The sequence below is a fragment of the Salmo trutta genome, chromosome 29 (assembly GCF_901001165.1).
Source record: "Salmo trutta chromosome 29, fSalTru1.1, whole genome shotgun sequence".
Classification (NCBI taxonomy): domain Eukaryota; kingdom Metazoa; phylum Chordata; class Actinopteri; order Salmoniformes; family Salmonidae; genus Salmo; species Salmo trutta.
Window position 1 is genome coordinate 12,331,812 of NC_042985.1, and position 27,504 is coordinate 12,359,315.

The 27,504-nt window shown below is 42.8% G+C and overlaps 2 protein-coding genes and 1 long non-coding RNA gene across 5 annotated transcripts in view; 2 read left to right on the plus strand and 1 right to left on the minus strand.

The window, feature by feature from the left end:
- LOC115166937 (lactadherin-like) overlaps window positions 1-240 on the minus strand; it is a 28,770-nt gene extending 28,530 nt beyond the window's left edge. For both annotated transcript variants that reach the window (XM_029720889.1, XM_029720888.1), the window contains exon 1: window positions 87-240. In XM_029720889.1, coding sequence (XP_029576749.1) covers window positions 87-165 — 79 coding nt within the window. In that variant the 5' untranslated portion in view covers window positions 166-240. The remainder of the gene's footprint in view (window positions 1-86) is intronic.
- LOC115166938 (monoacylglycerol lipase ABHD2-A) lies at window positions 127-27,504 on the plus strand. 2 transcript variants are annotated; one of them, XM_029720891.1, is made up of 11 exons: window positions 127-265; window positions 3,893-3,982; window positions 4,731-4,955; window positions 9,273-9,448; window positions 10,554-10,721; window positions 10,972-11,155; window positions 13,609-13,701; window positions 14,199-14,297; window positions 16,774-16,843; window positions 17,057-17,141; window positions 22,166-27,504. In XM_029720891.1, exons 3-11 carry the CDS (start codon window positions 4,738-4,740, stop codon window positions 22,375-22,377), a joined length of 1,305 nt encoding a protein of 434 aa, XP_029576751.1. In that variant the 5' UTR covers window positions 127-265; window positions 3,893-3,982; window positions 4,731-4,737; the 3' UTR covers window positions 22,378-27,504. The 2 variants fall into 2 exon arrangements, with proteins under 2 accessions (XP_029576751.1, XP_029576750.1); XM_029720890.1 differs by lacking the exon at window positions 127-265 and adding an exon at window positions 2,069-2,320.
- Window positions 14,310-16,458, plus strand: LOC115166939 (uncharacterized). Its single transcript, XR_003870396.1, has 2 exons — window positions 14,310-15,984; window positions 16,038-16,458. It is a non-coding gene; the product is annotated as an uncharacterized LOC115166939 (long non-coding RNA).

Consider the following 27,504-nt stretch of genomic DNA (forward strand, 5'->3'; position numbering starts at 1 on the left):
GATTGTCCCTTTGAAGGATTAGGTTTTAACAGTACATTCTTGCGATAGGGTTGGATGAGTTAACCAACTAAATAAACGGGACTCACCTTTCACTGAGCAGATGGCAGCGATAAGGACACAAGCGCAAATAAATGTCAAAGGGCACAAAAACCCGTGACGTTTCATGTTGATTTCTCGAGAATTCCCCACTCTTTCCGAGAGTAGACCAGATGGATAACCTAGTACAGCGATACCGCTAGTTTCCCGGCTGAGATTGACAAGGAAGGTAGGCGGGTTCTAAATTAGCTGATTCCATGGATTAATGCGCGGGTGGGCGCATCTGTGGCTGGAGTAGATCCCTAAACCTTGTACTGTAATATTAGTGTTAACATTTGTGTTTCACTTTATATATTTTTTTATAAACACTTTGGAATAGACATATGTACTCAGAGAATTTACTATGTTGGTGAAGTCTGGCTATAGTATAAGAACAATGGTAGGCTAACATTTTTCGATATAAGTAACTAATTTACCCTTTATAGTGGGTACCTATACCCTACCCTCTGCAGATCTGGATTTGATGTCCACATTTTGAGTTTTATCGCTCCCTAGTGGACGCTTTTCCCAATGAAATAGAACAATTTGTGGCTATGGTCAAACCATAGAGATAGATAGAGGACTCTACAGTGCCCAAAAGTATGTTTTAGCATGGGCAGCGCCATTGAGGACTTTCGCAATTTGAAGTAGTCTACTGGGTAGGGACTTCCTATGGGTTAAGGAAGGATCACATAATTCCATCCAGGTCATCACAATGAATTATACTTGTGAGCAAACATTCCATAACTACATGTGGCAGTAAAACGCCAACCTTGGCTTTTATACTTGTTCAAACAACACACTCCAGGTGGCAGTATGCCCCCTTTCAGATTGTTTGCCAAATCATAGAAGTAGTAGAAGAAGGAAATTGACTACTTCAAAATGTGGTCTCTAACTCAGGGGTTTCCAAACTTTTTCACTCAGGACCCTCTTCCAGAATTGGAGAACACCCGCCCACCCCCCGTGTGTGTGCGCCACGCCTATTTATATGAGAACAAGCCCTGTTCATGAGACAAATTGCTCACACCCTCTTGTTGGCGTTGAGGAACATGTGCAGGTTTAAAGATTATTTCCTGCAATTACACACATTTTGTCACGGGGTGCATAATTTTTTTTCTGTTTTAAAGCTAATTTCCTTGGAATTCTATAGATTTTGCCATGTCTAGTGTGTATTTATGTGATATTTGAGTGACTTGAACATTACAACAAAATCTATGGGCTAAAAAACCTAGCTGAAAAACATTAGCTGACATGGGCTAGTTGATCTGGACATTTCTGGCAGTTATAAATATCTCTCTAAAGTATGTAATGACTGATATGACAAGAGAAAAACTGATGATGCACTACACAATTAAAACATTTGACCTCCGGGGGGAGCGCCGCACAGTTTGGGAACCCCTACTGTAACTATCTCTATGGGTCAAACTTACATAAAGTAATTACAGTAATTACAGATCAAAAGCCTACAAGTAGATTTGATTATTTGAAAATGATTTTGTTATAGTGTTGTGAATGTGTGTGATACAATAGGAAAGTTGTGTGATTGCACAAAAGTTATTGTTTGAAGGAATAAGATAGCCTTCACATTACAGCTGAATATGTAAATCCTATCTGAACAAAGCGCTCAGATTTCTTTCTAAAAGGGAATGTATTGATGTTACATAACTGTTGTTTGGAGGCATCCTCATGCTTCTTGCACATTCCAAGAAAGACTATATGCTATTGATCATTTTGATCAATGAAAATGTATTATATGAGATACTACTATATTGGCTTATACATTGACGCACGACTCTCCACACGTTTCAACAAAAGGTTGTGATCATTGAGCTAGCTATTTATTCAATTAACGGATGAATATGTAAGCATGTTATTTTCCTGAATATTGTTTGGGGGATACAATTGTATTCATTTTCTTTAGCCAATCGCTGTAAAGAAACTGGAGCCGCGCGGTGTAAGAGATGGAAAATACGTCAGAGAAATTACGTATCTGCGTTTGTAACCCGATAGAAAAAGGGGAATCATCTGCAAATGAGAAAGGAATAGGAAGTGAATTCCGAGATGTCAGTCTAGCGGTAGCTACATGTCAATGCATGTCCATCGACAGACAGGGAAATAATAGAAAAGACGGACCGTAAATTATTTCGAGATAAATATAGAAACATCCCTATGGAAAGACACGGATTCAGACACAAAGGAGAAAAGGAAAAGACTGAACACGGTGTAGGAGAGGACGGCAAACGAGGTTAGTTTGCCAGCTATCTCTGTCTGTTACGATTAGGGACGGGGCGCAGGGACCTGTGTTGTTTTCGTCGGTTTAGCTAGCTGAACACACCACTATCGAACTAAGCAATGTATGCTAGCTGCCTAACAAATTGTATTTTCTATTTGAACAAATACCTTGCTTAGTTCGCTAGCTGTATGTTGATTTGACATACTACGAGAGAGGTTGTCAACATTAATTCCACCACTAGCTCGTGGATGCGCGAAAAGCAGGGATGGTGAGTTGGGGCCCTTTGCCAAATAGCATCGAGTTAACGTTACAGTACTAGTCCTCTCTTACTTGTTTACTATATTATTACTTATGTCGACAAAAACATTTTATTTTACAAAAGCTGTCTAAAACATTGCTGTGTCCAGCATTACTTGTCGGTGGCAAAGCCATTGCTAGAAAAAGCAACGGGGACTTCGTGGTGCGTACTGTAGCTGGTGGTGGGTTTCCCATGACTAGGCTTGACTTGCTGCGCACCATGATAATCTGCATTTACTGAGATGGCTAACTAAATTAGATAGCTAGGTAATTGTCTTCTCATGCAGTGTGTGTTCCTATTCCTATATTATCGTCATCATCATCACACACTTAGGCAAATTATTCCTACACCTGCCTACCAATACACATGTGAAAAAAAGTGGTCCATGTGATGACAACTAAAACAGGAGAGTTAAATTTGGGGTAAACCATCTCTCTGCATTCTCACTCATGCCCAGCTGCAAGTGTTCACTTCTGTGACAGACAGATTAAAGAGTAGGGTGATATGGGGCTGAGCCCGTGGTGGTTTCCCTAATCTCTCAACTACGCAGCTCTGGAATGTTATTGTATCTCATGATGGCAGGGCAGGCTGTGATTCTTAGCACACGCTAGCCTTGGCCTATTGAGGCACCTGCTTTCCCCCCCAAATGATTTAAGGCTACATCAGTGATCACACTGGATGACTGACTGGCCTTCCCACATCGAAGAGGAAATCTGCAGTTTACATGAAACAGTAGTTACTGCAGTTATTATTAGGACATAACTAATGCATTCTAGAGGGTATAGAGGAAAACACACAGAGCCTAGTTTACATCCCAAATGGCACCCTATTCCCTATATAGGCCTAGTGCACACAGCTGTAGAAAGGATTCATAGAAGTGCTCGGCCTGCTGACCTTAGTGGCCATGGCTAATGTAATTGATTCTTATCAGATAGTGTTCTTTCTGATTGGAGAGGGCAGCAATTCCGTGCTCTACGGGGAATTCCATTTGTAGCAGTGGAGGACAGCAGTGATCACTGTTAGTAATGGGGCTGTTAGGATTGATCACTTCTCTTGTTAACCAAGGAGACAAATGAACTTTAACACATCCCTCACAAATAACTGGTTTGAGGTCAGTGCTTAATATTGAAGAGGAACTATAGGGATTGTAGAACCATGTTAAAGGAAAGAAGTCTAGTATGGAGATATGAAGAGGCACATTTTCTCTGATGTTGTCTTGGCCAGATCACGCAAATTCTTAACACCTGTTTTAAAACATGAAATAAAAGTGTTTGTTTTTCTTCCAGATTTGACCACATCACTGTGACTCTGTCACCGCACAAATAAAGGCTGTTGGACAGAGTGGATCATCTTTTTATTGAATTGAAACCTAAATTGTAAGTAAATAATTGTTTGATAGAATTGCTCAACTCTTTCCTATCCATGTTCTGAAGTTTGTTTGTTTTATCTAAACTACCTCATCTGACTCTCATATTTACATACCACAAGTTCCTCTTTTTGGGCTGTAAACCAGCCTACCTCTTTCTCTACCATCTCTTTTTGTTTTGGCCAGTCTGTTTACCATCATTGGCTTTGTTAATTTTCTGCTTCTGTCATTGCTCCTATCAGGCAGCTGAAACATATTTAGCTGTTGCTAGGCTGCATGCCTTGAATTCCTATTTTTGACAGAGAAATAGCTAGACCACTTTGTGCCCTCTGTTTGTTCCATGGTCCACACTGTTTACTGCCACTGATTTAAGTTTTGTGAACAAGACGTAAGTTTAAAGTGACATTTTACATTTACATTTTTAGTCATTTAGCAGACACTCTTATCCAGAGCGACTTACAGTAGTGAATGCATACATTTCATACATGTTTTTTTCCCGTACTGGTCCCCTGTGGGAATCGAACCCACAACCCTGGTGTTGCAAACACCATGCTCTACCAACTGAGCCACACAGGACCATAAATGTAGTTGTGTTGTCCAGGGTACAGTTAATCAGTGTACTAGTGGGCATGGCTGATGTAGGCTAGTTGATTTAATGTGTTCCGTGTAGCAGGATCATCCGTACTAGCTGTATTTGTTCTAAGTGGATTATTTACAGTCTAACGCTTTGTTTACTTCTCTGTGTTTGTCTCTCTCAGAGGCACCATGGCCACCCAAGACTCGGGCTACTATGACTACACCATCGTCGCCCCGGAGATGCCGGCCATGTTCGACGGCATGAAGCTGGCGGCGGTCGCCACGGTGCTGTACGTCATCGTCCGCTGCCTGAACCTCAAGAGTCCCACCGCCGCTCCTGACGTCACCTACCAGGACACGCCCCTCAACCGCTTCCTGCTCAAGTCCTGCCCCATCCTGACCAAAGAGTGAGTGACCTTTCTGCCTGTCGTTCAGTCTTTGGCTGTGTTCTGCGACCATACAGGACACTAGTCTAGCGCAGGTCCTTACCCCCAATATATCTTAATGCTGAGTGCCAAGCAGAGACCCATCAGGTCTCATTTTTCCAGTCTTTGGTATGACTTGACCGGGGGAACCCAACCTTCCAGTCTCAGGGCGGACACTCTAACCACAAGGCCACTGAGTTGGCCATGAGTATTTTATAGCTTATTGGGGTCCTATGATTTGTTCTGGGAGTTTTCAGTAGCCCGTAATTGGAACACTGCACCCATGATCACCTTGCCGTGACAGCACCAACACTTCTGTTGTCACTCTACACTATAGCCTACATCTAGTCCCACATTCCAAAGAACTCCTGTGTGTTGTGGAAAAAAACGATACTCCTGTATGACTAGCGGTTTCTCTGAATGTGTGGCATGGTTCAGAGCCAGTACTCTACTCTACTGGCCTAATAGTCCTGTCTTAAGGGAGTCTGAAGCCCAGTGGGAGACTCTGAAGACTTCCCTCAGCTGCTGTCTCATTATGTAAGCCTCTGTTACTTCATCTCAAATCTCTGGCCACGAGTGCTCGTCTTAGGGCTCTGGTCAAGACTAGTGCATGTAGGGAATTGGGATGCAGATACTTTTTATCCAAACAGACTGTAGATGTAGTTTGAGGTTTGTGTGTGTTTATGTGCGCTGTTTGCTTTTATTTGACAGTCTGTCTGTGTTTTAAGACTGGTGGGATTTTAGCTGTGACTAACGGACCTGGAATGTTCCAGACTTCCTCAGGGAGGGATGCCCAGTTAAATATTTTCCGTCAGTTCATTTGATCTAGTCATAGGCTTAATAAGTATGTGATAAGACTATTTGTTTAGCTCCAACTCTTGCACATTTTATAATTTATAAGGTTCATTATACTAATCAGTAGGTGAAATGCTTCTTAATTAAATGAATTTTAATCTTAATTTTGCACTATATCCTTCCACTGGGCTGTACTCAGTCAAAAGCTAGCCAAGACAGAAAGTGTGTAAAAGGATATTGGGCTAGTAGGGCTGTCGTTCATTCATCTATTGCTCCTTGGCACTGTTTATGCTGACTAATGGTCCAAGACGGTTGGTGTAACTCCTAGTGACGCCCAGTCGAGTTGCATAACACTGTTTCCAGCACGGTGACCACGGACAGATCAATCATGGAGAAGGAGAGAGGTACACAGTGGAGGAAATACGAGACAGGGGGGCAACGACTCTGTCTTCAAAGCAGTCAATGCATTCCATCTGTCATTGTATTCTAGAAAATAAGGGCGCAGCTGAAACATTTTACTCAATTTAGCCTACGGAGAGTTTGGGAATAGCCTAAGTAGTTTGGGAGTTAGCCTCTGAAAGGGCAGATCCTGCACTGGAGTGATGTGCAACAGAGCCATTCTTCTCTGATACTGAGTGAAGCCAGGTTTCCATGATCAGAGGTCTACTTGGCCTTTTATCTCAATCTGTCTCGGATGGCTTTGTGTTCAGGAAACCAGCCCTGTAAAGGGGCAACGTGGGATTGGTACATCCGTTTTTAAATGTTTAAATTAATGATATGTAGCCATTGTTTTTTTGAAGAATATCATTTATGAATGCCTCGAAGAGCTTAGGTTAACTGGCTTACCCCAGGATTTTACCCCCAACAAGTGTTGTGGTTACCCCTTCAGGCAGTAGATCAGAGGGCTTTGTATTGCATCATATCAAAAGGCTAGTTATTAAATCAGACCTCCAATAGAACAGACCTGTGACTTTGATCTGTACCTCAGACAACACCCTTAGTTGTATATCTATCAGCCCACGCTGGCTTCTGTTTCCTTTGCTTTGGTCTGCTGCTGACTGTCAAGGGCGACAGCAGGTTACAGTGCACATACTCATACTCATAGACATGTATGAGGACACACACTTGCACACAGACATGTAGCTACATGCGTGTGGATACACGTTTGCTGGAACGAGATTCAGATTCTCCTCTTTTTTATGTCTTGACTGGAGCACCCAGACCTACACCACTCTAAAGTGTAGGCAATATGACAGACTGATTTCATTCACAGAGTAGATATTCAAAAGTGTAGCTTTCATCAGTCATGTCAGATGTGTAATTGGAACAGTATTCCCCCCCCCCCCTCGCCTGCCTGGACTCCTCCCCTTGTCCTTTTAGCCCTCCTGTGACAACATTACATCATCCCTGCCAGTCGGGGATTATTCGCAGAGCGAGAATGTTCTGGGGAGTCAAACCTGACCAAGGCTTTAGTGTGTTAGTCTATATCGGGGATATTTAAATCAGAGCCTGGAGGTCCGGAGTTCTCCTGCTCTTCTGTTCTACTTCATGCTACCTCCCTAACTCTACCTACGTCAGAGTTGATAATGCTGTTTACACACAGGGGTTGGAGGGCTTATCTGGAATATTAGTAATGGTGTGGGGAAGCATCAGCGGTCATTGTGTGTTTTGAGATAGGCGTTATGTAAGGGAAGTAATGTCCAGGTGCTCAGACTGCTCTAATGACAGTGAAGGAAGATGAGATTGAGGGGGTTGTGCAACTGTTGATTTAGCAACAGACTTTGCTCGCTGACGATACTTACTGTACCAGTGTGTACACTCCCCACCCATGTGTGTGGACCGTCAGTCCGTCCTTTGACTGCGAGAGGTTCACCCTGACCTTGGTTCACCCTGACCTTGGTTCACCCTGACCTTGGTTCACCCTGCCAAGCTGTTCGCTCCAGTCGGGGAGCTGCCTGGCTGTTCGCTCCAGTCGGGGAGCTGCCTGGCTGTTCGCTCCAGTCGGGGAGCTGCCTGGCTGTTCGCTCCAGTCGGGGAGCTGCCTGGCTGTTCGCTCCAGTCGGGGAGCTGCCTGGCTGTTCGCTCCAGTCGGGGAGCTGCCTAGCTGTGGGATAGCATAAGGTGTCAGTGTTTTGCATACGGCGCAAAATTTTGGTATGATATTATAGTTCTAGTTATCTCAATTTCATCACAGGGACATTAAATCCTAAGGCCATAGTGAGTAGGCCAAAGCTACATTTGAGAGCATCGGAGGCCAAAGCTACATTTGAGAGCATCGGAGGCCAAAGCTACATTTGAGGACATTGCAATTGTCAACATCGATCTCCTTCTTTTGTTATCGTGCCCGCTAATCTATAAACAGACCTAAAATGGAAACCACTAGTTGTTTTTGGCCTTTTGCCAAGAGTTTCCTGCTAAATGATCGGTGTACTTCTGTGCTAAACTCAGTGTGCGGATGTGAGATGGTAGATTGTATGACTGTGATATGACTAGCCCAGCTCATGTCTCACTGCAGTGCTAGCAGCAGATAGATCCACGTTGATCTCCTGCAGGGTTGGACCCTTACATACGTCTACTCCCATACAGATACAGTACCAGGGCAGATGCATTATCAAGGATGGTCAGCTTCCTGTGTGTTCTACTTAGGAATGTCAATCTCTTCCCTGTCCCCCGCTGTGTGTAAATGTTGTTCCAACGCACTGTGACTGAAAGTCAACACAGCAAATAAACCACCCACCTTTTTGCCGTTGTCTGTGCCTAACAACGTTTGTGCTGTTGTCATGTTGTGCTGCTGCCATGTTGTGCTGCCACTGTGTTGTCGTGTTGTGCTGCTGCCATGTTGTGCTGCCACTGTGTTGTGCTGCTGCCATGTTGTGCTGATACTGTGTTTTCATGTTGTGCTGCTGCCATGTTGATGTTGTGTTGTTGCCATGTTGTGTTGTCTTAGGTCTCTCTTTTTTATGTAGTGTTGGTGTGTCTCTTGTCATGAAGTCTGTTTTGTCCCCCCCAGCCCCGTTCCCCGCAGGAGGCCTTTTGCCTCTTAGTAGGCTGTCATTGTAAATAACAATGAGTTCTTAATGAACTTGCCTAGTTAAAGATTTAATACAAATAATATAGTATACTACATTGGCTGACTGACCGAAATAAGACAACTGTCAGCAAGAACAAGTCATCAAGTAAAGTTATTCTATTACTTCAAGGGACATCCTAATGCTGTTGTGTGTTTGTTTCTTACAGGAACCTCTTAGGGACACTGTTGCACATTCCACACACGTTTCTGTGCTCAGATCTCGAGTTAGCATGGCATTGTTGAGTGTACTATATGTGTGCGATGTAGGCTACTAGCCTATGTGATATAGCTCCTAGGGCCTATACGAAGAATTACAATGTATTTTATTAACAGCAAATAAACCTTTCATGTCTTGAGTAAAGTAAATTAAGTAAGTAAGCCTTGTCTGAGCCAGAACAGCCCATAGTGAATCTGTGTGTTTGTGTGTTTTGCAGGTACATTCCGCCCCTGCTGTGGGGTAAAAGTGGCCACCTACAGACAGCACTGTATGGCAAGATGGGCCGGGTGAGCTGCCCTCACCCCATAGGCCTCAGGAAGTATTTACCCATGCAGGATGGGGCCACCGCCACCTTTGACCTCTTCGAGCCCATGGGGGACCACCGGACAGGAGGTGGGCTAGTTCAGTCATTTATGGATCTTTTATCAAGAATGGAGAATCTCTATTGGCCTAGGACTCTCTTTTTGCAATATAAACAGTCAACAACAAAAACATCCCCCTCAATTGAGATGTGCTTGCCTTATCTTTTCTATGCCTAGGTTAACTGGTTGAGAATGCATTGTCATTTACAGCAATGACCAAGGAGAGAAGTGCAATGGGAAGGAAAGCTGTTGAATGAGCTCATTGGAAGCATGAGAGAAAATTCATAGCCCAATGTTGTGCTATGGACCTGTCCTATGTACAGTATCGGTCCTGTCTGGGCTCAGTTTGGCAGGGTGGTTTTGACACCTTTTGGTCCATTGACTTGTTTACACTGGTTCCATTTCCCATTCTGTAGGTTATTATTATGTCAGTGTTATTGAGGACACAGATTTATAGACCGTGACTCTAGGTAAACTCTACTACCTCTACTTTCGGCTAAGGTGATGAGATCAGGGTTGCGACCCAAATGGTACCCTATTCCCTATTTAGTGCACTACTTTTGATCAGACTATTGGCCATGGTCAAAAGTAGTGTACTGAATAGGGTGCCATTTGGGACGTAGATCATTTGTTTTGACCTCAGAGTTGAGTTTGTAATTATCACTAGTTTGCGTTGCCATATGGAAGGAAGCATGTTGCTTTACTTCACATGCCTACACACATCCACATCCACTGTTTGTTTCCTGTTCTAGTTGTGCTGTTGCCAGTGGCTTCTGTCTGTGTTGTCCGTTTTGTCTTACATAGTTATTTAAAAAATATATTTGTATCCCTTTTGCCTCTTATCAGGCCGTCATTGTAAATAACAATTTGTTCTTAATGGACTAGCCTGTTAAATAAAGGTAATAAAGAGCCTCTGGTAACTAGGCTACTTGTTGTTTTATTATTTGAGTGACTGGGACATCTCATCCTATAGAGGTTTTATTGAGGCACCATACTGTCTCTGTTTGCTGCCTGTCATATTTGCGTACTACACCGTGCAATGATCGGCCCATGAGGACGTGTAATCTTGCCTTTACATATTTTCATTTGCAAACAGCTCACTGATCCATCTGTCTGTACGTTTGCTATTCCAACAGATGACGTCACCATGGTGATATGCCCGGGGATCGGTAACCATAGCGAGAAGCACTACATCCGCACCTTTGTGGGTCACTCTCAGAAGGAGGGTTACAGGTGTGCTGTGCTCAATCACCTGGGTGCTCTGCCCAACATCGAGCTCACCTCACCTCGCATGTTCACCTACGGTGAGGACTACACAGACGTGTACAAACACACACATACATACTCATAATAAAAAAAACACACATGCGCGTGCACACACACACAAAAGCAACAACAAGAAGTTTTATAGGTGAAGACAGGATAGGTTTTCACCACACCACCCTCAGTTCAGATCATTGGCCATGAATTAAGCTACCAAGGAAATGAACCAACTCAAAGCCCCAGTATGTAATGTCTTTGCTCTGGTCCTTGCCCGTGTGCTTGTTCTGGTAGGTTGCACGTGGGAGTTTGCGTCCATGGTGGGCTACATCAAGAAGATGTTCCCTCACACCCACCTCATAGTGGTGGGCTTCAGCCTGGGAGGCAACATCGTGTGCAAGTTCCTGGGAGAGAACCGGACCAATCAGGAGAGAGTGCTGTGCTGCGTCAGCGTCTGCCAGGGATACAGCGCACTCAGGTAGGCTACGGTCTTAAGACTTATTTATACCCTGTGCAAGTACGCAAAAGCAACATGTAAGAGCTACTGAAAATGGCTATCCCGTGTACTTCCGTGGAGTTACAAATTGCAGTGCTGCACACGTTTGTGTATTATAATTGCTATGCAAGGACGCCGAACTGACATTTTGTTGCATTACATACTATATCCCTTTTTACACACAGCTGTATACTTGGTCAGTGAAGGTGTCATAAACATCAAAATATAAACAGTGGAGACACATTGTCTTTTTTAGAGGCAGTGTTATGCTTGTTAGCAGTGAGCTGTAACGTAGCTAACTTAATGTAAATAAGTCAATTGTTTTTCCCCAACTTAGTGAAGTTAGCTAGCTAGCTGAAGTTATTTACTGTACAGTTGGTTAGCATCCATTGCTACTCTTTTGCAAGCTATGGTAAAACAGCTGTCAAATGATACTGTTCAGCTGTGTTTTACCATTGGCGAAGACGCCTGAAGATGAAGGATATGTCTTAGTTTGAGCATGATCCACTGAGTTTGTTAACTACGGCACGCGACATGGTTCAATGTGCCAGTAAATAAGCACAAACTTTTTTTTTTCAAATTGCCACTGTCTTGCTGTGAGAATTAGAATCATGTATACTGTGATAATGCCAATAGAATAAATTAGTAACAGAAAGCAATGTACAATACGGCGAACTTAGCAAACGAGGCGTTTTATGGTAAGTACATGGAGGGCCGTCATCTTTTATGCACCTTTATACTTTCCAAGTGTATTGCTTTGAATACAAGTGCTCTGTCTCTCCTACTTCTGAGCCTTGGTTCTCTGTAAAAGGAGGTTCACTCAGATGGAATTCCCTTTGCCCAGCAGCTTTCTGTCTGACAAGATGGCAACAAGGCTGAGAGTAGCTGGGATCCTGTTTTTTCTCCAGCAAATATTGATCATTTCCTGTAGTTTGGCTTTATCTGTGATCTCAGTGGACTAGTGACTAACACAACAAAGACAGAGGACAGATGCCCCACCTTTTATCCTTGCCTGGGTGCCGGTCTGTCTCTGCTGTAGACAACTGGTTGTTGCCTTGCCAAGTCTTTTGAGGAAGGCAAAGATGTAGGCTAGGCTACAGTAGTTATGTGTTATTGAATACTGAAACAGACTCATACTGTTGGCTGCTCCGTTAACCTGGGTTGTTATTGTTCATGCACCATGCAGTTCTTCCATGGAGGTTGTGTCAGTGTTTTCCGTTCTGTCTTAGTCCCTGTAATCAATTTGATTAAACTTGAGTCTGCAGCAGACTGCCTGTTATCATAATGAGCATAGACTTTGTAAACACTTGAGCTTCTGTAGTGATGGGGAAAACTGTTTTATCACGACACAGTGACTGAAAACACACAACTGTAGTGTTTCTAGATGTGGTATTGCACAAGCTCTGGGACGGAGAAGATGGAACTCTGGGAAACGTGTGGTGTTTCTGAACCACACTTTTTTAGAGTTTGAAAGGTGGCCAACGTCTCTTGGCAGGAACACTGTCTGCTCTGTCCAGAGAGTAAACAGTGTGTTCGTGTGTGTCAGGACCAGGCAGACTGACCTTTTGTGAAATGGGATTAGTCTTTATACCTCCATTTTATTTTCCATTCCTGTCTATGTCATAGCTAAAGCCATGTCTTTTGTCATTGCCCATGCCATCTGTTGAATGGGATTGATATGCCTGCTGCGTAGTTCTCACTATATATGCTACATCTGTAGTATTTCTCATCAGGGTTGGGTGGGTAGGTTACTTTCTAAATGTCATTTGTTAGTTACTAGTTACCTGTCAAATTGTAATCAGTAATGTAACTTTTGGATTGTCCAAACTCAGTAACGTAATCTGATTACTTTTTGATTACTTTCCCCTTAAGAGGCATTTAGAAGAAGACAAAAAGGATCCATCAAACACATTTGGTGTGTCATCATAGAGGTCTCTGAACTTGTGGTCAGGCAAAAAAATCAGATTAAGCCTACATGTAACTGATAACATGTAATCAGTTACTCCTCAACCTTGTTTCACATGTGCACTAGCAGATATGAAGTTGGACTAGCTAATTGCTAGATGGGTACTGCTAGCTTGTTGCTAGCTAGTTATTAGCTTGTTGCTAGCTAGTTATTAGCTAGTTGCTCGTACTGCTACCTTGTTGCTAGCTAGATAGTGCAGTGAGAGATCGTTCTGCGGATTTAACGTGTGGGGCGATGGTTAGCATGTCAGCTTCAAGAGTATAAAGTGTTGTTGGCAGCAGTTTTGTTGTTGTCCTGTATTGGCCTACGGTGATGAAACCTGTGTTGCATTCTTTAGCCAACTTTTTTGAGTATGTTGGTTGTCAGGCCAAACATATAACCATGACAACAATATAATTAGTTCTCTCTCTACACACAACTGACTTCCTGGTGTGTGTGTGTGTGTGTGTGTGTGTGTGTGTGTGTACAGGGCCCAGGAGACGTTCCTACAGTGGGACCAGTGCAGACGCTTCTACAACTTCCTCATGGCCGACAATATGAAGAAGATCATCCTCTCACACAGGTACTCAGCCCTGTTCCAATACTTAGTACATTCACACTGGTAGGCCCAGTCCCAAAGAAACCCCTAGCCCCTACCCTAGGGCCATGACACTTCTCATACATCTGAAATGGCCAAATTACTGTAAAAGCGATATGGTGGAAACTCCATGTGGTGATTGGGACCGATCATCACCTGATAACACCCATTCAAGCCCTGCTGGGGCCACCCATAGGAAAACAAACTGTCTGCTAAATGGCTTATATTATTTAAGATCTATGACAAATGGCTTGGACTTAACTCATAGTCACAACCCAGCAGATCAGTAAAATTCCCCATAGAGGAGAAACACCAAACCCGTACAGAGCAGCTCCCTGAGGCAAACTATTTAACTAATGAAATGGAGGCAATTAGCGAGGGCACGGAAATTCCTGGTATAGGTATGGACTTTACTGAGAATAACTAGTGTTGTCACGTGTTTCAACGGCATGTCTCAACGTTTTGTGTGTGTGTGTTTACAGGGGCAGTCTGTTTGGAAGTGCAACGAAGATGGAGGACGCAGACCTGAGCCGACTCTACACGGCCACCTCCCTCATGCAGATCGATGAAACCATCATGAGGTATAGGACATGCTGAAAATAACCTAGACTCACAATCAAATCAGTGTTTCGCTTTCCACCCAATACATTTAGTAAAAGACACTAGATAGAATCTAATAAGGAACACATGCTAAAATGACACACAACACACTTATTCCTGTGAGCAGCCGGTCTCACATTGATCCCCTGTGAAATCAGTCTGAAATGTTTGTGTTGAGTCTTCAACACTACAATATTTAGGACTGATTTCACAGGGGATCAATGTGAGCTTTATGGCTGTATGTTTAAAATAGACTGTCAACACTCAACAGCACCTGCTGAAGTTCAAGCCAAACTTTTTGAGTTTTGTCAATACATAGGAACAATATGCTAGGAGCCATTGAGCAGGGCTGGGCGATTATGGCCTGAAACAAATTCTAACTTATGGGAGTTTCTCGATTTAAATCTTGAAATAAGCTTTGTTGCACAATTTAAGGTCAAAACACTGCATTTAAAACAGTTTGGAATAATATAATGAATTCAGGGCTTGTCAAATTATACCTAAGCCGTTGACCCATTAATAATGAAATGTATTTTATCAAAATAATGAACCTGCTTTTTTGCAATAATCACTGATCTGGCTTTCAAATCTCTGAAAATGCCCTTTTTGTTACAAATGTAACCAGAACCAGGCACAATGTACATTCACTAATAATGACTAACTTAAGGTAGCAGGAATTATAGATAAAGAACACAGATCAACCTTCTAGTGGGTAGCCAGCTAATCTTTATATTTCAAGTCTAGCCAACTTGGGTGTATTTGCTTGCTAACATGGTATAACAGTTGAACTGCTTTGAATACACCCTCCTGTCCATCTCCACCTGTTTGTACAAACTGTTCACTTTCTTTAGATATTGAAATCAAGTGAGAACGAGTTGCCAATTCCTGATATTAATGCATCTTTTTATGCTCATTGCACATTTCTAAAACATATACTAGACAGCTAGCACATAACAGCATGTGGCTAAAATGCTGCTAGCGGTGGTGTTACTGCAATGCTGCGCACGACAGGAACTTAGCATACATTTGCCCAAGTCGTTGATACACACGTCTTAGTAAGGTCTGCTCTGTTCTACATGTTGGGAGTTGAGACATGAGAAGGGTATCATTAGAAGGGTTTAGTTTAAATGCAGATAGTTTAAACTGTCAGAGAGGAAGAAGTGCTCTTCAGTCTTTGTTGTGGCAGGGGGAGGGGCTTGTTGTGTGTCAGTGGGAAGGTGCACAGTGAACACAGCACAGAAGGAGGAGGGGCTTGTTGTGTGTCAGTGGGAAGGTGCACAGTGAACACAGCACAGAAGGAGGAGGGGCTTGGTGTCTGTGTCAGTGGGAAGGTGCACAGTGAACACAGCACAGAAGGAGGAGGGGCTTGTTGTGTGTCAGTGGGAAGGTGCACAGTGAACACAGCACAGAAGGAGGAGGGGCTTGGTGTCTGTCAGTGGGAAGGTGCACAGTGAACACAGCACAGAAGGGGGAGGGCTTGGTGTCTGTGTCAGTGGGAAGGTGCACAGTGAACACAGCACAGAAGGAGGAGGGCTTGGTGCCTGTCAGTGGGAAGGTGCACAGTGAACACAGCACAGAAGGAGGAGGGCTTGGTGTCTGTGTCAGTGGGAAGGTGCACAGTGAACACAGCACAGAAGGAGGAGGGGCTTGTTGTGTGTCAGTGGGAAGGTGCACAGTGAGCACAGAAGGAGGAGGGGCTTGGTGTCTGTGTCAGTGGGAAGGTGCACAGTGAACACAGCACAGAAGGAGGAGGGGCTTGTTGTGTGTCAGTGGGAAGGTGCACAGTGAACACAGCACAGAAGGAGGAGGGGCTTGGTGTCTGTGTCAGTGGGAAGGTGCACAGTGAACACAGCACAGAAGGAGGAGGGCTTGGTGCCTGTCAGTGGGAAGGTGCACAGTGAACACAGCACAGAAGGAGGAGGGCTTGGTGTCTGTGTCAGTGGGAAGGTGCACAGTGAACACAGCACAGAAGGAGGAGGGCTTGGTGCCTGTCAGTGGGAAGGTGCACAGTGAACACAGCACAGAAGGAGGAGGGGCTTGTTGTGTGTCAGTGGGAAGGTGCACAGTGAACACAGCACAGAAGGAGGAGGGGCTTGGTGCCTGTCAGTGGGAAGGTGCACAGTGAACACAGCACAGAAGGAGGAGGGGCTTGGTGCCTGTCAGTGGGAAGGTGCACAGTGAACACAGCACAGAAGGAGCAAAGGCGATGAGAAAAAAGACAGTTCGATTTAACCATTTTTTTTTTTACCTTGATTCTTTCGATTCCAGGCATTTTGAACATTGTGCTAAAACATTAATTTGCTATATCGCCCAGCCCTAAGAAAGGCCTCTGAGTATCTTGCTGTGCATGGTTCATATGGATGTGCTCACCCACGTAGTATGTCACTTAATAATCCCTCTCCAGTTTCCACAGCATGCTGCTTTGTTTTGTGACCTGTCACCCCCCTGTCTCTGCAGGAAGTTCCACGGGCACAACTCCCTCAAAGAATACTACGAGAAGGAGAGCTGTGTGCATTATATTCACAATGTAGGTCGATGCTCTTTATCCCTACTTCTCTCTCTCCTGTGTGAATTAAGAATACTTTTCTAAACATGTATGAATGTTAAGAAATGTACTAAAGGAAGTGCTTAGAGCAGTGTGAGGTTCATTGGAGAGTTCATGATTTAAGCTTGTCTAAGTGGACTCTTATTGGGCTTGTGTATTGCATACGGTATATCTAATTATGGTTGTATTTTGTAGGTTGACGTGCCACTTCTGCTGGTCAACTCTGCAGATGATCCTCTGGTGCACGGGTCTCTGCTCACCATCCCTCGCACACTGGCAGGTAACACACACGTTTAGAGCAGTACACTGATCTGACTGTTGGTACTGGCTCTAAAATCACAGTACAGTTCTGGCCATTTAAAAAGTAGTCAGGCTGCATGACCGGCTCGACCCGCCCTATCCCGTCCCCAGGACACCTTTCCCCAGAGATAAACATGCACATGTGTAATTCCCCACTTGATAAAATGACATCTCTACTTGGACTGTCTGTCCTGCTTCTGCTATAATGCAATGTCATTATGGTTAACACAGACAGAGGTTTGTACAACATGTTGATCATGTCATTATAGTTAACATAGACACAGAAGTCAGACATGTTGATCATGTCATTATAGTTAACATGGACACAGAAGACAAACATGTTGATCATGTCATTATAGTTAACACAGGCACAGAGGTTTGTACAACATGTTGATCATGTCATTATAGTTAACATAGACATAGAAGTCAGACATGTTGATCATGTCATTATAGTTAACATGGACACAGAAGCCAAACATGTTGATCATGTCATTATAGTTAACACAGACACAGAGGTCTGTACAACATGTTGATCATGTCATTATAGTTAACACAGAGGTTTGTACAACATGTTGATCATGTCATTATTGTTAACATAGACACAGAAGCCAAACATGTTGATCATGTCATTATAGTTAACACAGACACAGAGGTCTGTACAACATGTTGATCATGTCATTATAGTTAACATAGACACAGAAGACAAACATGTTGATCATGTCATTATAGTTAACACAGAGGTTTGTACATGTTGATCATGTCATTATAGTTAACATAGACATAGAAGTCAGACATGTTGATCATGTCATTATAGTTAACATGGACACAGAAGCCAAACATGTTGATCATGTCATTATAGTTAACACAGACACAGAGGTCTGTACAACATGTTGATCATGTCATTATAGTTAACACAGAGGTTTGTACAACATGTTGATCATGTCATTATTGTTAACATAGACACAGAAGCCAAACATGTTGATCATGTCATTATAGTTAACACAGACACAGAGGTCTGTACAACATGTTGATCATGTCATTATAGTTAACATAGACACAGAAGACAAACATGTTGATCATGTCATTATAGTTAACACAGAGGTTTGTACATGTTGATCATGTCATTATAGTTAACATAGACATAGAAGTCAGACATGTTGATCATGTCATTATAGTTAACATGGACACAGAAGCCAAACATGTTGATCATGTCATTATAGTTAACACAGACACAGAGGTCTGTACAACATGTTGATCATGTCATTATAGTTAACACAGACAGAGGTTTGTACAACATGTTGATCATGTGTTTATAGTTAACATAGACATAGAAGTCAGACATGTTGATCATGTCATTATAGTTAACATGGACACAGAAGCCAAACATGTTGATCATGTCATTATAGTTAACACAGACACAGAGGTCTGTACAACATGTTGATCATGTCATTATAGTTCACACAGACAGAGGTTTGTACAACATGTTGATCATGTTGTTTATAGTTACAACTAATAGTTATAACAGAAGTTTGTAGGCTACAACACGGCGATCATGTTTATATTTACAACAGACAATAGACACAGATGTTTGTACAACATGTGGATGGTGGCATTTCTAGTTACAACAGACGTTGTACAACATGCCTTTATGCAGGGCAGAGGGAGCAGCGGAGCTACATGAAAATAATTGTGGGCTGAAGTTACGGTTGTTTAGCTATTGAGAAGAGGCGTCCAGAGAATCCGATCATGCAGCCGCTCCATAAGAAGTTAGCCAGTACTGTAACACAGTAAGAAAAACACATTGCTGAAATGAACTTGGTGTCAGCAAGCCACTTTGAAAAGTAATGTCCAAAACAGTATGCACATGTTATTTGTGTACTAACACAAGGGAAATCATTAGAAGTCTACTGTATTTTCACCAGTTCAACGCCTGGTACAAAGTTCTCCCTTACGTTGTCTCTGAAACAGCAGAGCTGGAATAGGCAGATGAATCCTTTAAGTCCCACACCCAGGGAGGGGGCGGTATGTAGAACTAGGTGTGTTGGGAATGTCTGACTGGTTAACACTGGCTCAGTAACTCTCTCTCACACACACACACACACGGTAGTGTATCACACAGATGAGAGCCTCTATCTCCTCGTGTGCTCGTGACTTAGACTGTAGACACCGCTAGGCCTTACCTTTTTAGATATGCAAGCTAAATCTGTCATTTTTTTTCAACACTAACTGATTCTGATGACTGATAGGTTACCATGATGGGTGTTCTATCATTTTAAAATAGAACACTGAGAATAGCGGCCAATCAGCTCAATCCTCAAGGGTTTACTGGGTTGATCAAATGGAGCAGTAAAGGAAAGCATGCTATTTATGGAAACAACCACCTCAGCACTACCAACTAGTCACCATTTGTTGGATTATGTTAGATCCATGGACTGTACAGTACTCTAGCCAGTTCTCATCTCACGGGATTTTTGGAACAGCCCATCCCAAATTGCTCTCTATCCCTCCCCCTTGGCCCGTACCCTTTAATGTAAGCATGTCTGAAGGGTCTGGTTAGGTATAAGCTGTGTAGTGGTAGAGCTTCCACCATATTGCTTCCCACCTTACAGATCTGCAAACATTGAAGGAGTAGGTCCAAAGAGAAGTTCCCTACTGTTATGATCACGTTTCCTCAAAGTGGTGCACAATGTGTGGTGGTGATGTGATGCCTCCTGTGTCCTGTTATTTATAGAGTCCCAGAGCTGGGATGGAGGGTAACACTAGCCCACTGGCTTGTTGTGTCCTGCGCTACACAGAGATGCAGGGTGGAGATATAGGAGATTCTCAGCTGGTGCCCTGCCTAACTCTCTGAAAGGGGAAATCAGCTGGTGCCCTGCCTAACACTCTGAAAGGGGAAATCAGCTGGTGCCCTGCCTAACACTCTGAAAGGGGAAATCAGCTGGTGCCCTACCTAACTCTCTGAAAGGGGAAATCAGCTGGTGCCCTGCCTAACTCTCTGAAAGGGGAAATCAGCTGGTGCCCTGCCTAACTCTCTGAAAGGGGAAATCAGCTGGTGCCCTGCCTAACTCTCTGAAAGGGGAAATCAGCTGGTGCCCTGCCTAACTCTCTGAAAGGGGAAATCAGCCGGTGCCCTGCCTAACACTCTTAAAGGTAAAATCAGCTGGTGGTTCTGTCCCCTTTGCCCTAGAAAAGTCAGGCTGACTCACACTGGCCACAGGAAGCCTGGAAACATGCAAAAGCTGTTGTATAACTAATGTAGTCACCTCACCTGGAATCAGACTTTAAGCCGCATGGTAGTTGGTACATGTCATTAGGACTGTCTGGCGGACAAATCCAGCCAACAATCTTTTAGTTGGAAACCTCAGTCAGGAGTCTTGTGCTGCGTAGTGCTTAACCCAAGTCGATTCCATTTCATTTTAGGATTCAAGTTGAATGTTATTCAAATGAAGAATATGACTGTATTATTATGACTAAACAGTGTGTAGTTTAGATGAATTAGGCTTCTGTAGAATTGACCTCAACTTGGGCCACCTCATGATGCTTTGCTCGTACTTATCTTCCGTGTCACAAAATGGAAGCTGTATATTAGACATCATTTCTGTTTTAAAGCAAGCTTCAACTTTTCCCTGGTCCTTTTTTAAAACGCTATTAAACAATTGATAGGACACCGCTTCCCAAAAGATGCAGCCAGCCAAACTGAATGGTTTATTATAAATGTGATCCTACATCAAACCCTCTTCAGGGTTCAGCCTAATGGAAAGCTGAGGTGTCCGTTTTGAATTTTTTATAAATATGAGTTATTTCCTAGAATCACCTAGTCTATTATAACCGCTGGAAGATGTTAGCAGATAGTGTATGGTTGGTACAAGCCCTGTGGGGTCACGCTCACCAGGCGGACACTGCAGTTTCCCCACTAACCCAGTTAGAGCTGGAGAAATTAGGGCTCCATGTCTGGAGGCCACGCCAGTGTTCTGTTCAGGGTTGGGGTCCATTCAGGAAGTCATTTCAATTGTGAGAAAACAACATTTTAAGTAAATGGCTTCTACTTTTCTGTTTAATTTAGAAGTAATGGGAATTATTGAATTGGAATATCAATTTACTTCCTTAATCAGCCCAACCCTGATTCTGTTCTAACAGGTAGGCAGCAGCTGGGGATTACCTGCAATACTGTTGTTACTTGCTACATGCTTAGTCATTTCATAAAAGGTTATGTTGTGCTATTTTAATCTGTTATTTACAAGGTTCTAACAGTTTATTTCAAGTTAATATATGAACACTAACCTCACTAAATAGGTTATAAATAGGCTGTCCTGTACAGCCTATAATCAAAGTGACTTGTCCCATTTTTGTTGACGTGCACCTCCCAGTGGATTGGGTTGAACGATTTGGTGTTTCAACAAAAAACAAAACCGAACAGTATGAAGTAGCAAAGCTACAGTGTCATGAGTTAATTGTTCTAGTTGGTCGATCCTGATAGATATTACATGCTTATTGCCTTTATCAAGGCGCTATTTATATTCATCAGGGTTATTGCGCTACCTGGTGATAGTAATCTGTGTTAATACACTGGACCCTGCTCTCCTTCCTCTCCCTGTCCTCCTAGACGCCTGACTCAATATCTCTGTCCCATTACACGGATGACGCCATTTTACGACCCTGGTGTAACATTATGTGCTGTGTTCGTCATTTTACAGAATGTATAGCATCATTCCTGACATAACTGTCACTAAACAATGACTCCCATGTGGTTCCGGGGGCTGGTCTGGTGGTAGTACTGCCGACCCGGATCACATGCCCCTGGAGGCAGCGGTTCCATCTCCCGTTCCTCCATCTCCCGTTCCTCCATCTCCCGTTCCTCCACTTGCTTTCTGTACTGTATCCATCTTATCTCTCTCCCTCTCATACATTTCTATCCATTTGTCTTTCAACTTAAAAATATGTTTTAAAAGATGCCGCTATCTTCATATTGTACCCCCTCCCTTTCTGTTCCCTATCCCCCTCCAGAGAAGAAGCAGAATGTCATCTTCGCCCTGACACTGCACGGGGGGCACCTGGGCTTCTTTGAGGGGGCCGTGCTCGTCCCCCAGCCCCTCACCTGGATGGACAAGGTGATCGTGGGTTACGCCAACGCCATGTGCCAATGGGAAAAACAGAAACCTCCATGCCAAAAAAGCGGGAACCTGAATACACCCTGTCCTGAAGAGAAGGCAGCGTAACCTTTAACTTCCTGAACTCCTCTCTCGCTCACCTCTGACCCCCCCCCCCCACTCACTGAGGAGAAACCTTGAACTACTACTCTCTCTCTCTCTCTCCTCACACCTCTTCTCGGGCTACTGTCTCAACCCTCTCCTACCTGGTACCCCTGTTCCCTCAGCCTCTACTCCTCCTGCTGCCCCCCTCTAACCAAAACCACCTTACACGTGAAGGAACTAAAACGACTAAATGCCTTTGTGCTTTGTCTCTGAGGGGAACTAGTGGAGTGGAGAGGAACAACTACTTTTGTCCTTACGTATACATTACCAAGAGAGATCCCTGAGATCCAACCATGGAGACTTTGACCAAATACTCACTAAAAAGGGATGAAACAAACTGGCATCCTAGGAGTAGAGAGGGAGAGAGAGCGACATGGTAGATGTGTAGTCGTAGAGAAAAGGAGCACAGAAGAAACCTCCTAGTACTATCTCTGAGGACTAACGAAGCTGCAGTTACTGTACGTTACAGTGCGCTCACTGCTGACGACTGCCAAGGCTTTAGCCTAGTTTGCCATCTTAAACCAACACCGCCTCTTTATACAATGTATGTTACTCACAAATACTGTATAAAAAGCCAGTTTAGTTTAGCAGGCCGTGTGTGCTGAGAAGGAGAGCTACGGGATAGCTCTGTTAGTATGTGACCTTTTCTATTAGGTTGATCAGATTCTCTGTTCACTCTGTTTTAGTCCAAAATATGTTTTCTTGGTGAATATCAGCCCTTTTGGAAGGTATACAAATATGAAATGTATTATTATTATAGTCATTTTATTATACAATTTTTTTCAGATGACGAGTCCCCCATAAAATGAGTATCTATTTCACACTTGATTCCATGTAGAATCAAGGGGTATGTCTCACAATGCAGCCTAGTTCCTATGGTGAAAAATAGTGGACCTGGTCAAAGGTAGACCACTATAAAGGGAATATGGTGCCTTTTGGGATGCATCTAAGATCTCACTCCCCCCTCAGTGATATTAAGCAGTGGAGGTAGGTTTTTACCTAGCGGACCTGACCTGTGGTCAATCTCAATGAGATCCATGCACATTCCTACTGTCTCGTTGTTCTATCACTTTTATTCAATGCACTTTATACATTGTATGTCACGTTTCTTTCTTTCTTCAACCATTTTGTTATTCTTTCTTTTATGGGACTAGCGGAAACTAGTTAAACTTTTTTTATTTTGCGTAACGTTTTGTTCAGTGACACGAATGAACGAACGGGAGGGAGAGAGGTTGATAACTCTTCAAGTTAGACGGCCCGAATGATCCCCACGTTCACTAAACCCTACAGTCCACCCTCCCAGTAGAGGATTTCTGTATATAAAAAATAAAAACAAGACACTTTTTCCAATAGTGCCCTACATGTTAGTACACTATGTAGGGAATAGTGTCATTTGAGATTAGCCCTCAGGGTGAGTCTTCCTTGGCTGTCTGTCCTGTGCAGTCAACCTACTCAGCCTCACTACTAACCCTAACCTACTCAGCCTTACTACTAACCCTAACCTACTCAGTCCTATACCCTTGATCAGCTCCAGGTCTTCTAAAGCATGACTGACTATAGACTCATTCCCTTAGACACAGAGAGTAACCCACTGCCAATACACAGACACTCCGGTGTCAGACACTCATATAGAAATGGACCTAGGTGTACTTGTTTGGGCTAGCAGCTCAGACTCAATATCACTAAAATACGTTTCCAACCAAAGTCGCAACGTACATAACTTGCTGTGATAACTGGTTTATCACATCTGATGTTGAACCCTTCATTGGCGAGGGCACTTTACAGACATGAACGTACAATCATGTATGGTATTATAGACCATGTGTTCATGGGACCTGAGCTGTGAGGTGTGCTGAGTAGGATGGCCATAATCATTGTGTTTGACTTCCAACAGACTCCATTTTGTTGAACCAAAAGTCGTCACAGAAAAGGTTTTTTGGTGGTAGAATACTGATAGAATATTGGTGGCAGTGTTGAGAGGAAGTATATTATACATGGAAATGGCCCAACTTTGTTGCTAGGGAACATTATCTTTCAAAGGGGGAGAGAACTTCTTTCCATTTAGTTTTGTCAGGACCGAAGGTCTTAGCACACATATTTGTGTTTGAAGGAATGCTGGAATGTTAATGCTGCAAGATGCTGAGGTGTATGAGAACGATATGTAGGTGAGAATCTGAGGTTCGCAAAGTCTCAACCCCGAAGTCAAGGGGGAGTGGCGAAAAAGATCAAGTTTAGATGGAAAGCTATGACGTGTTTCCTCTTCTTCTTATATATATAATGGCCATGCATTTTCCCCTTCAAAGCCTGCAGTGGCAGCCATGCTGGTGGTGTGTTGTCATGACATGTCCAGTCCAGAGGTCCAGCCAAGTGAACTGTAGGGAGGTAAAGCTGGTGATTCACTGTACATTAGGGTTTTGTCCCAAATGGCACCATATTCCCTATATAGTGCACTACTTTTAACCTGAGCCCTATGGACCCTGGTCAAAAGTAGTGCACTATATAAGGAGTAGGGTGCCATTTGGGATGCTGTCCAGGCGTATCAGTCCCACCCAACCCATAACTTCTGTGTACCATAATGAGCTCTTTCAACATCACCTCATGCCAGTCATTTGGCTGGCTGAGTTCTTTCAGCCTTGTAAAACGTCACTCGAACTTCACCTCAGTCGACTGGCATCCAAACACAAGGGTGCCATCTGCAGGCTTGGAGAGCAAACTACAACTACTGTCTTAAATCCAGCCAGTAGGTTACTGTACTGTAGTCCTTTAGACATTATTGATGTTAACTCAGTGAGACAAGATTTTAATACAGCTGTTGAACTAACTGATGTTTATTACCAAACCAATGTTTGTTACCAATGTTTAAGGACACTTCACAGTTCTAGTTAAAAGTTGATAGAAAATCAGTTAGTCAGTCACTCGTCCAGTCTAACCGATAGTCATGTCGTTCTGAGATATCCCAGCGAGTAAGATCTGAGTCTTGATACACCAGCATAACAAGCCGTCTTCGCTATGACTCCACACCAACAGGGTGTGTTCTGTCTAGAAATCCACTTATCACCTAACTTTGCACAGAAATGCAGGTTTGGATTGTATCTCTTCAAACTACTTACAGAATTCAACATTTGTTTTTCAGATTTATTTTTGAAATGTTTTTTGTATTGTTATGGTGACTTATTATTTTCTTGTATGTGCAGATTTGTCAGAGTGTGAGTGTATATGAATGAATGTAGGTGTGTATGCTGAGTCCTAACACCATCTCTGGTTTGGAAAACCAAAATATGTCTTCACTTTTTAAAGATACAAATGAATTAAATGTTCACATAGTTTGGTCGTTCCACCAATTCAGTGCCTTTTTAGAATTCAGCTGATAACATTCTCTCAAAGTGCACATGTTCAACTTAATTAAAAACACTTTTTCCCCATCTCAAGAGGTTAAATAAAAACCGACTATATTAAGTGTGAAATAAAGTAATAGGGTTGGTGATCATCTTAAATAAATCCATTGTAATGGAGGGAATGGGAGCCTGCTGTCTACAACCAGGAGGGGCAATTCAATGCAAGCTTTAAAAAAATAAAAGTTAAAACATTTCTAGCCTGTCTATATATGAGATCACAGGGTTGATGTGTTATGCTCGACCCACTCAGTTTCCCACCACAGAACGCCAGAACCAGCTCATCTGCTTTTACACTGTGATTTGACTATTAAATATTTTTTTCTTTAGCTTATTATTATAGTTTCACCATTTTAAAACGAGAGTTCAGTTTATGTAACAGAGTTGACTTTTTTTTTTTTTTAAATGAATTAGTAATCACATGAAAAAATGTACAATCTTCAGAAATGACTGCCAAAGCAACTAAATAACTAGGGATTTACAATGATGGACAAATGTTGCGCTTAAGTGGGTTAAAATCTTCCTGGAGGAAACAGTTCATGGAGGGACATGCCAATGCTGAATTTTTGCACTTTAGGAAGTCTATTCATATAAAAAATGGGATTTATTGAATTCTCCATGTGGTCTATATTAAAGGGCACTTCAATGAATGTAACAGGCTTTTAAAATTCAATACTGGTACATAGTTGAAGTAGAAATTATCAAAAGGATGCAAAAGGCAATCATTTGGTGAAACGACCCAGTTATATGTTACTGTATGACAGGGACCAGGGGCCATTTTGTAAAAGATTAAGGCAATAATCAATAGGGATTTTTGTTTCTCTCAAGGTGTAAATGCAAGCGTGAGGGAAAGATGAGTACAAAATGAAAGTGGGAGAACAATCTTATTTATGCAGTTTTGTTTCGACCATAGAGAATGGGCTCCAATCCATGTCCGATGTTCTGAGTTGTTTATTTTAGGATTGATATGAAACAATGTATTAATCTTAACTTCCACTTGTTGAAACTAATTATGTAAGTGTGACTGACTATGGTCTTGCAGGTCCTGCTTTTGAGAAACAACCCTTTGAGACTGGATGAGGTCACCACACTGAGATCAGAGGCCAAATGTAATTAGTGTCTCAGAGTAGAAGTGCTGATCTAGGATTAGTTTTGGCTTTTAGATCAAAATACATTGATTGTATGGACATCTGGGACCTAGATCAGCACTCTTACAGCCCCAGGGGATTGTTCCATGGGGTGAAATGTCCAGAATGATGCTCATAGAAAAGTAGTGCATAGAACCAACATGGTTCTCGATTCCACAAGAAAGAAAGCTCTGTAAATACTATGCAATCCATTTCTATCTGAAACGTTCTGACCATTCCGCGCTGGTGAACACACCTAAGATATGGGGAATGGAGCCCTTTCCACCAATAAGAACACAGTGATCCATGACATCAACAAATGTTCACTTTAACATTCTAGAGCTTTATTCTTGTGTTTACAATCTGTTTCATTGTTGGAAGATGTTAGCTGTTTTGGAAGGGTGGTGGATGTGGAAATGTAATTTTGGTGCACTGATATAATCATACAGTATGACATTATGAATTCAGATCACTGGTGTGTGTTTTTGTAAAGAAAACCAATGGGGTGTGTGTGATGTAATAATAAAACAAATATGGTTGTGTTCCAAAAATAAATTATTTTCTTGTAAAAA